Here is a 16,116-nt window from a genome sequence, read left to right as displayed (position 1 = left end):
TACAGGCATGGGGGGCTAAGCAAGCAAATTCTCTTAATCTACGTATAACTCGTTCAATGTGAATTCTTAAACTAGCTACTCTTTTTGTTTCAAATACTTCACTTTTTGTAAGTTTTGTACTTGAAGATACACTTGGTGGTCTAATTAATTGGCAATCTCTGCTAACTAACAAATGCTCTATGTGTTTAAAACCCCTGTCAGCCATTACCGCCACTTTCGGTGGAAGAACATTTAAGAAACCACCATGTTCAAGAATAACTGCATCCGACGTTCTTCCACCGAAAGCATTAGAAATAAAATTAATAATCCCATCAGGAGTGCAAGCAATTAAATATTTTAGAGTATTGCACATTTAAGTTAAGGACTGTTTAACAGAATCTGATGGTTTTTCAATTTCAATTTCTAAGCAATCGATAATACAAAATACTTTACTATAACGAGCTCGAAATGCTAAGGGTAAGTTTAATTTAACTGAACTCACTTGGCGATTAAAAATACAAGATCTTAAATATTTACTAAGTAATGGAACAGATTTTGCAAATATTCTCGATGCATTGCTTTCGCTTATACCGAAATCATCTCCAAGAGACATAAATGTTTGTCCTGTTCTTATCTTTTTAAGAGTTAAAAATAGATGCATTGTTTGAGTTTACAATATTTTTCCATTAATTGAAACGTGTAAAATGCATATTTTGGTAGTCCCATATACAGTCTAGGTCTGTATTGTAACTTCATCACTGTAAACCTCAAAGACAAACTTTTAAATTGTTTTGCTTCCTCTTCTTTCGTATCTTCATCACAAGATAAAGAATCACTTTCATTGTACCAACAGTCGTCACTACCACTATATTCACTATACTCTTCAAATACAGAACTTCCTGATTCACTTTTTGTATCTTCAAATATTTGCAAGTCTTTTATAGGTGAAGTTCCTGCATCCTTATTATGTATTTTCAATGGCGACAACCCGACTGTAACACTCCTTTGAATTTTGCACTGAATACCTTTACTTCTTATTTTGATGTGAGTCTGTGTTGATGCATTATTCAGTTTTTGAGGTAAAGCTGATTGGTTTAATTCAGGTCCTGATTGTACTAAGTTTGTGAAACTAGGATCACATTGTCTCTTATCATCATTGTCCTCTAAAACAGACTTAGATGTAGAAGCGGCATCTTCAAGAAGCTGTCGTTTAACCCTTTTAAGGGCTGCTTCCCTCACAGGCTGAGAAAAAGCTCGTTTTCTGTCTGGTTGACAATCAAATATGTGCGGGACAACACCTGACTTACTAATTTTGGGACCACCCATAATCTTGAATTTTATATAGTTATCCATATCTTGTTCCAACTGCAACAAATAAACAAGTATAAGTAGGCACTTTTCATGAAACGATAACTAATATTTTTTTTTAAGTAGAAAATAGGTACCTAATTAGATAAATACTTACATCAAAATGATCCTCACAGACATAAAGACCTATGCTGTTTTGTGAAATATCCTTTTTATCTCGCCTGCATGCCTTTAGCCATTTTAATCGACGTTTTGGTTCTTTTGGTAGAGTAAAAAAATGTTTGTTGGATGTTCTGACAGTTGTGCTTTTGCATCCCGGCACTATACAGTACTTATATTGCGCAGATTTGTTTTCCATTTTGATAAAGTATATTACACAATAAATACACTAAACTACACTAAATACAATAACATAAATACCGAGCAAACGTCACAGTTATTCGACACGCACAACTGGCAATGGCAAACTGCATTCAAATCAATAGCCCACCGAACGGGCAAAAACGATAAGAGTAGCCTGTGACGTCAGACCCAAGCTCGCGCTTTTGAAGTTGTTTGAAACGGAAATTTTAGGCGCAGAACTTTGATCAGATGTTGTACGTACACTATTCATTGTTAAGACGTAATATTTTGAATATAACATTTTTAAACATAAATTAACAATTTTATGCAAAAAAATTTTTTAGTGCAAGTTCCCTATTGTATGTACATAAATTACAGTTGATTATAAAATGATGGGATTAAGATTACAAAGGTATCAAAATATATGTAAATAGATTATGGGAATAAGAGAGATTCCCGATTGCATAAAATAATGATAGAGAATAGTGTATGAGAGAAGAATGAAAAATGCGATCTTTTTGTAGCACTCCTATACTTTTCTTATTGCATATTCGAATGTTTCCGTGAATGACTGTTACATATTTTCTTTTAGATCGATGATATTGATTCTCTACAGCATTTGACAGAACTAAACCTAACAGATTTATTTCTGGATGGTAATCCTTTATGTAGCAAGTATGGACCAGAGGAATATTTTGCCAAAATTTCGAAACATCTTAAATATCTTACGCATTTGGTAAGTTTCGATATGCCGTTGTCAAAACTTTAAACGCATTTTTCTCAAAACTACTTTTTCAAATGCGGTGGACTGAAAACACTGAAAAACTACTCGGCCGATCTACCTGATATTTTGCACAGATTTTCTTAAGACATTTCATGAGGTAACAACGTCGAGATATTTTTCTTTTTTTGTTTATTTTCTTTTCAACAATAATAAATCTGTTGATTTTCACAAAATTTTTACCAAAAATTTCATTTTTTTGATTTCTGAGTGATACCAAAAATTCAAAAATCATTAAAAATAAAAAAACTCGACGTTGTGACCTCGTGAAACTCATAAGCTAATTAAATCTTTTTGTTTCGTATGATATAGTGACGAGTTCTGATGTCCACCGCAAAATCCATTTTTTTGTGAGCTGCATGTCAAAATTTGTCACCAATGGCTTACTTTTCAATATTTTGGATTGAATTTTTTTCTAAATATTTTTTGAATTGTACTTAATATGTTTATTTAATTTAAAAATAAAATAATTGCAATTCACAAAATACCCATAGCTTCGAAAAAAATTCACAAAAATGTGCTTGATATGTTGATTTCAAACCATACCCCATCCCCTTAACAGTTGTGTTTAAATCAAGCGTATTAGGGTAGGTTTTGACTTAATTTAGATAGTATATGTGTTTTAGGATGGGCTTCCTCTGAGAAAAGACGGTTTTCCTGTCAGCAGACGACACTATATGTGCGATCTGGGAGCAGCAGATCTTATTAATCAGTTCATTGAATATTATTTCTACCTTTATGATCTACCGAATCGGGACATATTGAAAATGGCGTACCAGAAAGATGCAATGTTCAGTCTTACCGCTTCCTACATCGCGGATCAGATATCTTCGAGCCGCACCAAGTAATATCCTTTAGTTTTATCAACATTAGTGCAGTCACTGAAGGTTTTCACCTCCGATTTCGTTGAACCTCCATCGATTTTCATGAAAATTGGTGAGTAGTTAGAATATACTTCAAGAAACAAAAGTGGCATGGTACCAGCTTGCGCTTTTAACCTGGGGTGGATGCCACTCCTTCTCGGGGGTGAACATTGTTTTATTAAAAATATCTTCATAAATCCGTAAAGGGGCAAATTCTAAGTAAAATGTGTTATATCAAGTTTTTTGAAAAAAATATAATATGATTTAAAAGTCAGTTTTTCAAATTTTCGTAAAATTAATCTTTTTTTGACAATAACTCAAAAAGTACTGCATATACGTAAAAAATGATACAGAACCAAATAGTTTTTTTAGCAAAGATTGTACTGTTATTATTTTTGTAGGATAAAAAATAACCGAGGCAGAAACGCTTAAAGCCTAAATTTTACTGCGAGAACCATGTAACAGGGGCCCTTTAACCTTTTATAACTCAAAAAATAATGATTTATTTTAATAACTCTATATAACAGATTTTGCTTAGAATTTGTTCCTCTATCGATTTCTGGAGTTATTTTTAATAGTAGATATAATTTTCACCCCGAGAAGGGATGGCATGCACCTCCAGGGTAAAAGCGCAAGTTGGCACCATGTCATTTTTGTTCCTTAAGGTATTCTCTAACCACTCACCAAATTTCATGAAAATCGATGGAGGTCACTGAAATCGGAGGTAATAACTCATATCCGCCTTCAGTAACTGCACTACATTTACTTATAGTATAGTATAGTTGATCCAAAAGATGGCATAACCCAGACATCCAAAGTGAAAGTTATCCTTCAACACCAAATTGTTCTATATGGTCCACACAATGTCCAGAAAAAAGTCACACCATTTTGAGCGTCGGGTTTGGGGGGAGAGGGGGGAGAAATCGGTAAATTCGTAGTTTTTTAAGTTTTTCGCCAATATTTCTAAAACTATGCGGTTTAGCATAAACAACCCTTTATACAAAATTGTTCTACATTAAATTTGAAATAAAAAAGGCCCTATGCATAATCTTTCTAAAATGAATGGTTCCAAAGTTACGGAGGTATTATAGTATAACTGGTCCAAAAAAAGGCCTAACCAAAACATCCAAAGTAAAAGTTTTCCTCCAACACCAAAATGTTCTATATGGTCCACATATTGTTCAGTAAAAAGTTACACCATTTTGAGCGTCCGGTTTGGGAGGGAGATGGGAGAGAAGACGGTAAATTAGTAGTTTTTTTACGTTTTTGTCAATATTTCTAAAACTATGCTTTAGCGTAAACAATGTTATATACAAAAATGTTTTACATGAAATTTAAAACAAAATATGTTCTATACATAATTGTTATAAAATCAACGGTTCCAGAGTTACAGAGGGTGAAAAGTCGAAGTTTTCGATACTTTTTATATTTTTTGGGCAATATTTATGATATAACTATACGCTGTGAGCTCGTACGTAGAGGGGATATTTACAAATTCGCGAACGCCAGTAGTGACAAGTTTGTAAACGTTTACCGGAAATTTGACATAAATGCCAAAGTGATTAATTTAAAATTAAAATTAAAAACATTAATTATAAACAATATTAGTTGGTCAAAGCTGTGGTATATATTTTTATAGTATTTTTACTACAAAAACGTTATTACGTAGGTCAAAATTTTTGACGTAAGAGAACTGTCAAAACATTAGAATGTGACTTTTCATTATTGCCATGTTTATTATATATATGGTAATAATGAAAAGTCACATTCTAATGTTTTGACAGTTCTCTTACGTCAAAAATTTTGACCTACGTAATAACGTTTTTGTAGTAAAAATACTATACCTTAAATATACTTACGTTTTAAATACTGAGGGCCGGTTGTTCGAACGCTAATCAACAATGATCATTATCAAATATTTAATTACTGTCACCAAAACTGTCAATGTCAACTTTGTTTGGGTTGCTGAAAACATAATTAATTACAATTATGAGATTTATTATTAATTATGTTAATAATTATTGTTATATTAATTGATTATAGTCTCAGAATTGTAATTAATTATGTTTTTAAAGTTGACATTGACAGTAATTAATTATTTGATAATGATCATTGTTGATTAGCGTTCGAACAACCGGCCCTAAATTTAAGTTTTTTTAATGTTCCGTAATATCTAATTATAAATAATCTATTATAATCTTAGCGCCATCTACACGATTATTGTCAAAGTATCCGAAGTAAGAAATTGATATTTTATCAATAGAACGTCAAAATGATTAGAAAAATCTTAAAAAAATCGATTACAATTTAATTACTTTTTTGCGTTGTAAATATTAAGCGATAACAATTAAATAATAAATTTAAAAATTACCGGTAAAATTTGAATTAGTAACCGCTAGGAGCGACACCAGCGAAGCTCACAGCGTATACCAAAAACCCAGACATCCAAAGTGAAAGTTATCCTAAAACACCAAATTGTTCTATATGGTCCACATAATGTTCAGAAAAAAGTCACACCATTTTGAGCGTCGGGTTTGGGGGAGAGAGGGGAGAGAAATCGGTAAATATAAAAAGTATCGAAAACCTCCACTTTTCACCCTCCGTAACTCTGGAACCGTTGATTTTATAACAATTATGTATAGAACCTTTTTTGTTTTAAATTTTATGTAGAATATTTTTCTATAGAACATGCCTTACGCTAAAGCATAGTCTTAGAAATATTGACGAAAAACGTAAAAAAACTACTAATTTACCGACTTCTCCCCCATCTCCCCACCAAACCGGACGCTCAAAATGGTGTAACTTTTTACTGAACAATATGTGGACCATATAGAACAATTTGGTGTTGAAGGAAAACTTTTACTTTGGATGTCTGGGTTAGGCCTTTTTTTGGACCAATTATACTATACTACCTCCGTAACTTCGGAACCGTTCATTTTAGAAGGGTTATGCATAGGGCCTTTTTTATTTCAAATTTAATGTAGAACAATTTTGTGTAGAGGGTTGTTCATACTAAACCGCTGAGTTTTAGAAATATTGAAAAACCTAAAAAACTACGAATTTGCAGATTTCTCCCCCCTCTCCCCCCCCCCAAACCCGACGCTCAAAATGGTGTGACTTTTTTCTGAACATTATGTGGACCATATAGAACAATTTGGTGTTGGAGGATAACTTTCACTTTGGATGTCTGGGTTTGGATCTAACTATACCATACTATTATGTAAAACAAATATTAAAGTTTTTTTTTAATCTGAAGCGTCATTATAAATGATAATTAAATTATTAATGTCAGATCTTATTATTGCCTCACGTATTGCCAAACCTAGGAGAGACTAATTTGGTCAGTCAAACCTCGAAACTTAATTTCATGAAATCGAGCTTTTTTTGGCTTGGAATATAGTCATTCAGCCAGTCTCAATCAAAAGTAAATGTATTAAAGATATTGCTAATTAGTGAAACATGGTTATTATAATAATATTAAAAATATTTTACTTCTTATTTTACCTACTCATTAGAGCTAATGTACCGGGTGTCCCAATAAGAATGGCTCTCGGCCATATCTCAGGAACCGTTTACAGTACAGCTTTGAAAAAAAAAATTTATAACAAAAGTTGCCTCGAGAAAAGCCTGGAAATTATTTTCATATTTGTAAGTCCACCGCTAGAGGGCGTAATTGAATATAAAAAATTTAAAAATCAAAATTTTACAAAATTTACATAATGAAAGGGTACTGAAAATCCGATCATCGTATTCTTCATAAAATTCTGCGCATATTTTATTTCACAAGTTTAAGTCTACCTGTGCAAATAAGAGGTGGGGGTGAGTGGGAACCTTGTTATGAAAAAATCGCTGTAAGTCCGGTTCTGCTTAATCGATTTTTGCAAACTTGGTCTCGTTGAAAACAGATCTTTTTCGTTAATGTAAGAGTTATAATTACGAAACAGTCTAGTGAGTAATATGCCAGCTAGGGGGCGCTATTTAATGTTTTTCAGAAATCTAGTTTTCTTTGGAAAATATTAAATACAAGTATGCACTTTTAACCCTGTATTACAAAATTAGACCAAATTATCAACAGAATGTCGAAAACCGCATGTCGATACCTTTTTTCTATCTCGAAATATCTTAAGAAACGTATAAATTGTAAACAAACTGATAATGTCACCGGTAAACGAAGTTAAGGAAATCAAAGTGAAAGCAGGTAGTGTGCTATGGAAACAAATTATAGCGGGACACTTGCGGAGTGCCGACAGAAGTGAATATTTCTCATAGATTCAATTATATTCGGTTCGATTCAATTCGATTCCATTTAATTGGATTTAATTTTATTTATTATAATTATGCTTATAATTTAATATATTTAAAATATACCCAATTTAATGCATAATATATATGGTTTGTCAAACGTAGGAAAGAGTTTGAAAATCTTACAATAGCCGAAATTTTTAAACTTTTTGCTACGTTTGGCAAACTGTACTAGTGATTTTACCCATTAATTTTAGAATTAACAAACTTTCAAAAGAAGTTTTACTTCAAATTTGATAGTGAATTTAATTATTATTATATAAAATGAATAGGATGTTTAAAAATACAATTTAAGGATAAGTAGGTTGAAAGGAATAATGTAATCAACAAATTTAAAAAAGTCACTTTTGTATAACGGCCTCCCCTTTAATGAGAGTATCTAAAAATAAATGAACTCTTCCGTGCATTATTTACGATTAAAATTTACACAAAGTATTTACTATACTTCATCAGTAATTAAATTTTTAAATTAAAAATATCGGTTACATTATTAAGAAAATTAATAATTTAAAGCTTTATGTATCTTTATATCTTAATAATCCTAATTTTAACGGGTAAGATCACTAGTATATAATATTATGTATTAAATTAGGTATATATTATATATTTATATTAAATTATAGATATAATATATATTAAATAAAATTAAATCTAATCGAATTTAATCTAATTGAATCAAACGAATATAATCGAATCTATAATAAGTATTAACTTCTGTCTGCATTCCGCAAGTGTCACGCTTTAATTTTTTTCCACAGCACACTACTTGTTTCCACTTTGATTTCCGTAACTTCGTTTACAGGAGACATCATCAGTTATGTTTAAAAATTAACACGTTTCTTAAGATATCTCGAGATAGAAAAAAGGTATCGACATGCGGTTTTCGATATTCTGTTGATAATTTGGTCTAATTTTGTAATACATGGTTAAAAGTGCATACTTGTATTTAATATTTTCCAAAAAAAAACTAGATTTCTTAAAAACATAAAATAGCGCCCCCTAGCTGGCATATTACTTATTAGGCTGTTTCGTAATTATAACTCTTACATTAACGAAAAAGATCTGTTTTCAACGAGACCAAGTTTGCAAAAATCGATTAAGCAGAACCGGACTTACAGCCATTTTTCATAACAAGGTTCCCACTCACCCCCACCTCTTATTTGCAAAGGTAGAGTTACACTTGTGAAATCAAATATTCGCATAATTTTGCGAAGAATACGATGATTGGATTTTCAGTGCTCTTTCATTATGTAAATTTTGTAAAATTTTTGACATTCAATTACGCCCTCTAGCGGTGGACTTACAAATATGAAAATAATTTCCAGGCTTTTCTCGAGGTAACTTTTGTTATACAATTTTTTTCCCAAAGCTGTACTATAAACGGTTCCTGAGATATAGCCAAGAGCCATTCTTATTGGGACACCCGGTACATACTATGTTAATAAATATTATAAAAATATATTATACTTTATGTTTATCAAGAACACATAGTGTATACCTTTTACAAATAAAAATATTAATGTTAAATATTTAAAATAAATGCATTCTTTTTTGTATTTTTTTTTGTTTTGTTTTTTTGTCACTACGATAAGATGTCAACCCGGTTCAACCCCTCGGAGGTTTAAATCCTCTTAGTGATTTTTTTTCTTTAAATTTTTTTTAAATTGTTTTTTATATATTTTTTTGTATTTTTTTCTAGTTATTAGATTATTTTAGATAGTAGATTTTTTTAATTTAATCATTTTTTCAATTTTTATTTTTAATCTGGCTTTAACCAGTCAAACTCCGATCAGGTATTAAAATTTGTTAAAATCATTTTTGTTAGATTGGGTTTCTTCTTCTTCTTGTGCCACTCCTATCGGAGATTGGAAATAATCAAGGCTATCCTGACCTTGTTTACAGCTGACGTAAAAGTTCATTAGTGGTGCACCCAAACCACTCTTTCAAATTCCGCAACCATGACATTCTTCTTCGGCCAGGATTCCGTTTTCCTTCTATTTTTCCATGCATTATATTTTGAAGTAATGCGTATTTATGTCCTCTCATCAGGTATCCCAAATATACGAGTTTTGTTCGTTTTATCGTTAAAAAAATTTCTGGGTCTTTTCCTATCCTTCGTATTACTTCAAGGTTTGTGACTCTTTCAACCCAACTTATCTTCAGCATTCGACGATAACACCACATCTCGAAACTTTCAATATTTTTTATGTTGTTTTGATTGAGAGTCCAGGCCTCTACACGGTATAATAGCGTGTTAAATACGTAGCCTCTTAGCATTCTTAATCGTAGAGGGATGCTTATATCTCTGTTGCAGAAGAATTTTCTCATCTTTATGAAGGTGGCCCTGGCAATTTCGATACGTCTTTTTATTTCATTGTTTTGGTCTCCAGTTTCGTTTATTAAAGTTCCCAAGTATTTGTAACTTGATACTTTTTCAATTTGAATGCCGTTTATACTAATATGTACTGGTTGTGTCCTGTTTTTACTGAAGACCATATACTTGGTTTTTTGATATTGATGTTTATGCCATAATTGTTGCAAGCAATATTTATGTTTGTAAGCAATCATTGTAATAGAGTGGGTTTAATAAGACGTAATTTTTTAATTTTAATGTTTCTTGTTTTTATATTGTCGTAATTAAAATAAAAAAATTAGGCTTTGTTCTCAGATAGTGAAACATTATAAACATTTAGAATTGCACAATACGTTAGACTTCTTATACAGGGTGAGTCATGAGGAACTGTACATACTCCTGCCTCGTATGGAGGCCCCTATGGGGAATAACAAATGACCATTAAAAAGTGTCTGCCCCATTTTTTAATAAGATACAGGGCGAGTTGTTAATTTTTACAGAAATTTTTATTCGCCATAATTTTTGAACGGTAAGATCGATGTGTCTCTTATTTTGGCCAATCGTTACACTATTACCACCCAGTCAACTGATTTATTCAAACTAGAAAAAAATCAGGTCCGGCTTTAAAAAATTAGTTCGTTTTGGTCTTAAAAATTTCACCCTGTATACGGTTTTTGAAACCTCTAATAAGAATTTTACAAATTAGACAAATAGGCAATTAAAATGGCATATTTATTTTTTTCCCCACACGATTACTTAATGTTAAATTGTAATAAAGTGTAATAAAAAAAATCAAATTTGGCTATGAATTAAAAGTTTGGTGAAGTGAACCATTAGTCCAGAAAGCCACTGCGCATCCGCTAGGGAAAATATTCTAATTCGGATTTTTTGCACAATCTTACTCAAAAAGGACTCCTTTTAACAAATTTGCATGTTGCCAGGACCAAAAGGTGGTCAAAAATTTTTTAAACGTTTTTTTTTGTGTTTTTTCCCTAAAATTATTTTTTTTGCATGGAAAAAAGTTTTTTTTTAGGTTTTTTGGATCATTCCAAACAGGAAAGGTCTTTAGTGACTTTTCTCTAAAAATTATAGTTTTTGACATATAAGCGATTAAAAATTGAAAAATTGCGAAATCGGCCACTTTTAACCCTCAAAAACTATGTGAAAAACTGAAAATTTGAAGTTGCCAAGGTAGGTAGATATTCTTTAAACATCGATTGATGAAATCCCGAAGAGTTTCTTGCAATACAATATTCAAAACTCCTTTGTTTTTTAATTGCTAATCAAGCGTGCGCGACACTATTTTCCACCGACAGTATGGTGCAAATGAAAGGAATAAATTCGTTATTTCGTAAACCGGCGACTTTAAGGAAAAATCCCGAAACAGGTCGATTTTTATTTTTAAGTTATGATATTGTGGCGTATATGGTATACTAGTGACGTCATCCGTCTGGGCGTGATGACATAATCGATGATTTTTTAAATGAGAATAGGGGTCGTGTGGTAGCTCATTTGAAAGGTTCTTCAATTCTCTATTCAGTAATGTAAACATTTACATAATTATTTATACAGGGTGTCCTTCTACTTCTTTTTTTGTCAAATAATTTAATTTAATAAAAAATTTTTGGACACCCTGTATAAATAATTATGTAAATGTTTATATTACTGAATAGAGAATTGAAGAACCTTTCAAATGAGCTAGCACACGACCCCTATTCTCATTTAAAAAAATCATCGATTACGTCATCACGTCCAGATGGATGACGTCACTAGTATACCATATATGCCACAATATCATAACTTAAAAATCAAAATCGACCTGTTTCGGGATTTTTCCTTAAATTCACCGGTTTACGAAATAACGAATTTATTCCTTTCATTTGCACCATACTGTCGGTGGAAAATAGTGCCGCGCACGCTTGATTAGCAATTAAAAAACAAAGGAGTTTTGAATATTGTATTGCAAAAAACTCTTCGGGATTTCATCAATCGATGTTTAAAGAATATCTACTTACCTTGGCAACATTCAAATTTTCAGTTTTTCACATAGTTTTTGAGGGTTAAAAATGGCCGATTTCGCAATTTTTCACTTTTTAATCGCTTATATGTCAAAAACTATCATTTTTAGAGAGAAGTCACTAAAGACCTTTTCTGTTTGGAATGATCCAAAAAAACCTAAAAAAACTTTTTTCCATACAAAAAAAAATAATTTTAGGAAAAAAACAAAAAAAAACGTTTAAAAAATTTTTGAACACCTTTTGGTCCTGGCAACATGCAAATTTGTTAAAAGGAGTCCTTTTTGAGTAAGATTGTGCAAAAAATCCGAATTAGGACTACAATTAGGACCGAATTAGGAATTCTGGACTACATAGATTTACAAAAAATAGCTTTTCTTGAAAAATCAATTTTTTTGAACATATATTTAATTTATACATATGTATTAATACTTCCACAGCTTGTGCTATACGTTGTAAATAATAAAACCATTTAGGGTTAAAATCAGGTGATCTAGGTGGTCATGCATGAGGCCATCCGCGCTCTATTCACCTCTTGCCATAAGTCACATGAAGATGTTGACGAACAGCAAATGAGAAATGTGCTGATGCCCCATCGTGCATAAAGTACATAACTCGGGCGGCTACATTGGCAAGTAGATTCGGCAAAATATTTTGTAAAATATGATAATGCAAAAAAGTACAAATAGTGTAAGAAACACAAATAAATAATAACAATGGCGAACGAAAAGTCAAATTATGTTCTCAAACAACGAAAATGTCAAATTATCATTTTTATACACATACATAGTATTAATACATGATGAGAAGATAGTGATGCAAAAAACGACGGGAAAAATATTTCTTTTTGTTTTTGTTTAATTTAGGTTTATTTGTTTATCTCCTTTTTGACAAACAAATATTATACAGGATGATGTTTTAGTATTATTCAAAACAACATGTTCCTTTTGAAACTCGGGAAATTGGCTAAAAGGCTTGTATTATTTAAAGCGTATAGCACGAGCAGTGGTAGTATTATTACTTATAAATTAAATATTTTTGTTCAAAAAAAATTAATTTTTTTTAAATCTTTGGTGCACTTTACCAAACTTTTAATTCATAGTCAAATTTGATTTTTTTATAAAAAAATAAGTAATTGTGTGGGGAAAAAATAAATATGCCATTTTAATTGCCTATTTGTATAATTTGTAAAATTCTTATTAGAGTTTTCAAAAACCGTATACAGGGTGAAATTTGTTCTAAGACCAAAACGAACTAATTTTTTAAAGCCGGACCTGATTTTTTTCTAGTTTAATAAATCACTTGATTGGGTGGTAACTTATAAATTAAATATTTGTTAAAAAAAATTAATTTTTGTAATAAAAGTTAATTTTTTAAATCTATGGTTCACTTCACCAAACTTTTAATTCATAGTGAAATTTGATTTTTTTATAAAAAATATAGTAATCGTGTGGGGAAAAATAAATATGCCGTTTTAATTGCCTATTTGTCTAATTTTTAAAATTCTTATTAGAGTTTTCAAAAATCGTATACAGGGTGAAATTTTTTTCAAGGCCAATACGAACTAATTTTTTAAAGCCGGACCTGATTTTCTTCTAGTTTGAATAAATCAGTTGATTGGGTGGTAATAATGTAACGATTGACCAAAATAAGAGACACATCGATCTTACCGTTCAAAAATTATGGCGGATACAAATTTCTGTAAAAATTAACAACTCACCCTGTATATTATTAAACAATGGGAGCAGACACTTTTTAATGGTCATTTGTTATTCCCCATAGAGGCCTCCGTACGAGGTAGAAGTATGTACAGTTCGTCATGACTCACCCTGTATTTACATAATTTTGAAGAGCATTTTTTATTGAAGTAGCATTTTATAAAGACTTGTCTCCCTTTAGAATCTTTTGCAGTGATTTCTCTTAGAGACAGCTGAATGTCGGGCACTTTTATTTGATTCGTCGAAAAAAGTATGTTTATTTTTCGGTGTTTCATCCCTACTCTGTATAAACCCTCAATTGTTTTATCTTGTATGATACCCAAAACATTTCAAGCATCTCCTTTAGCCCTATCAAAGCTCGGAATAGAAATGGTTACAGTTTTTCCGATCGAAATTGGCCGAAAATTTTGGTTCAGTTAAGGGGTTACATCATAGGTCTTGCCGGTAAAAATGTGACTTTAAAAAAAGTATATCTCGAAAACTAAAAATTATTTTTATTTATGATTGGAACATGTAAAAGTATAGTACTTAACGTACTCTCAAAAAAATTTTTAGCCAAAAATATTCATTTTTGTAGAGTTGACTGCAATTTTTCGACAACAGCCCTTTTTTGCGGTGGGCGTCATAACTAAGTCCAGTCTCATCTGAAATCAAAAAGTTTCTTGTAGCTTATACCTCTGGCTAGTGAATGAAAGAAGGAATTAAAAAAAATGAAATTTGAAGATTTTACGTAAGTTTAAACATATTTTCGACCCCAATTTTTCTCATTTTTTCAAAAATGACCATTTTTAAAGTAGTTTTTTTTATAAAACAAAAACAACTTCACCTAATAAAAATTCCTTCGTTCATTTACTAGCCAGAGGTATAAACTACAAGAAACTTTTTGATTTTTTGATTTCAGATGAGACTGGACTTAGTTATGCTGCCCACCGCAAAAATAGGGCTGCTGTCGAAAAATTGCAGTCAACTCTACAAAAATTAATATTTTTGGCTGAAAATTTTTTTGAGAGTACCTTAAGTACTATACTTTTACATGTTCTAATTATAAATAAAAATAATTATTAGTTTTCGAGATATAATTTTTTTTAAAGTCACTTTTTTTACCCGCAAGACCTATGTAACCCCTTAATGGTTTCATAACATTAGCCTGAGTATGAAGGAGAAAGTTGCCCCCTACTAGTATTATCAGTATCAGTTTGCTTTTGGCCAGACGAATTTTTAGCGACGTTGTAACGATATGATACCTCGGCAAGCGATGAGCTGCTATTACCAGAGACGACCGATGGAGTGTCCGTGTTTGCGCATTCCTTCTTCATAGCACCGCTGGGGGAAACCGAAGGAGAGGGCATCGAGAGCATATTTAAGGCGAGCTAGGAGAATGAGAAAATCAGTCATGGTTAGCGTACTGAACTAACTATGGCTCAACAGCTAATGCTCGCGTATTGAACGAGCTTTAGCTGGCTTGGCAAAGATGCACCGTTTGTGAGGTGGAACTATGCCTAGGTAGACGCCACCGTAGTGACGTGGAGTCTTGCCACAATCGTTATCGCAGTAGGCGGTAGTATCGAGGAGCGAGTGACTGCATTGTAGTGAAATGCGGTCTCCAGACTATGTGGATTTAACGTAGCAATATTGTTATTGTATATATGGTTTATCGTATTATTTTAATGTTGCTGTTATGGTCGGATGGCTATAATAAAGTTTAATATTGTTTTTCCTTTGCAGAAGATGGAATCATATTCTATTTTATTTGTTTTAAACTGTATATAATTATCTTTAATATATTTGCTTTATTTTTAACTTGTGTTTTACTGAGTCTGTCGTCCTTAAAAGAACTACCCGTTACAACGTTTGACTGAATCTGTCAGTTGCTTCTAGGATTGATTAGGCAAATCCGGAAACAGATTAATTTTCTTTAGACAGTTGACTGAAAAGTTATTCACTTCTAGTTTAGCACTAGTTAGGCACTAAAAACACTTCAGTCAAAGGCCGAAAATGGAATTTATTTCGGGGTTTGACTAAAACCGTTAGTCAGACCTGAAGATTGACTAGTCAAACCTATTAGCGCCGGAACTTTGGGGTTTGACTATAACATGTACAGAGTGAGTTTTATCATTTTATGTATGGAAACACTCAATTATCTCGGAAACGGCTTGCACGATTTTTATAGATTTTGGTGAGTAAAGGTTTTCTAAGACGGTCGATATTACAGTGGTAATTACATTGTTGTCAGATTTTCCATTTTTCTGGAAATCTAATGAACTTTCTTATTTCAAACGGAACACCCTGTATACTTTTTGCATTTTGAAGTCCTAAAGAAATACTGATTATTTTTCATGTTATATTCCCTATACCTACATGCCATAATTTCGGAGTTATTGCTACATTTATTTAAACAAAAAATTTAAACAAATTATAAAAATCAATGTCTTCGGCTCGGGCAAATAATACTTTA

The 16,116-nt window shown here is 31.7% G+C and overlaps 1 protein-coding gene across 3 annotated transcripts in view; it reads left to right on the top strand.

Moving 5' to 3' along the window:
- Window positions 1–16,116, top strand: part of LOC126885607 (nuclear RNA export factor 2-like) — an 81,678-nt gene that overhangs the window by 48,625 nt on the left and 16,937 nt on the right. For all 3 annotated transcript variants that reach the window (XM_050652224.1, XM_050652217.1, XM_050652211.1), the window contains 2 exons: window positions 2,222–2,365; window positions 3,037–3,254. In XM_050652224.1, coding sequence (XP_050508181.1) covers window positions 2,222–2,365; window positions 3,037–3,254 — 362 coding nt within the window. The remainder of the gene's footprint in view (window positions 1–2,221; window positions 2,366–3,036; window positions 3,255–16,116) is intronic.

This window comes from Diabrotica virgifera, chromosome 1 (assembly GCF_917563875.1).
Source record: "Diabrotica virgifera virgifera chromosome 1, PGI_DIABVI_V3a".
Taxonomy (NCBI): Eukaryota; Metazoa; Arthropoda; class Insecta; order Coleoptera; family Chrysomelidae; genus Diabrotica; species Diabrotica virgifera.
The sequence above is the reverse complement of the archived record's forward strand: the minus strand, read 5'-3'. Positions and strand labels throughout refer to the sequence as shown.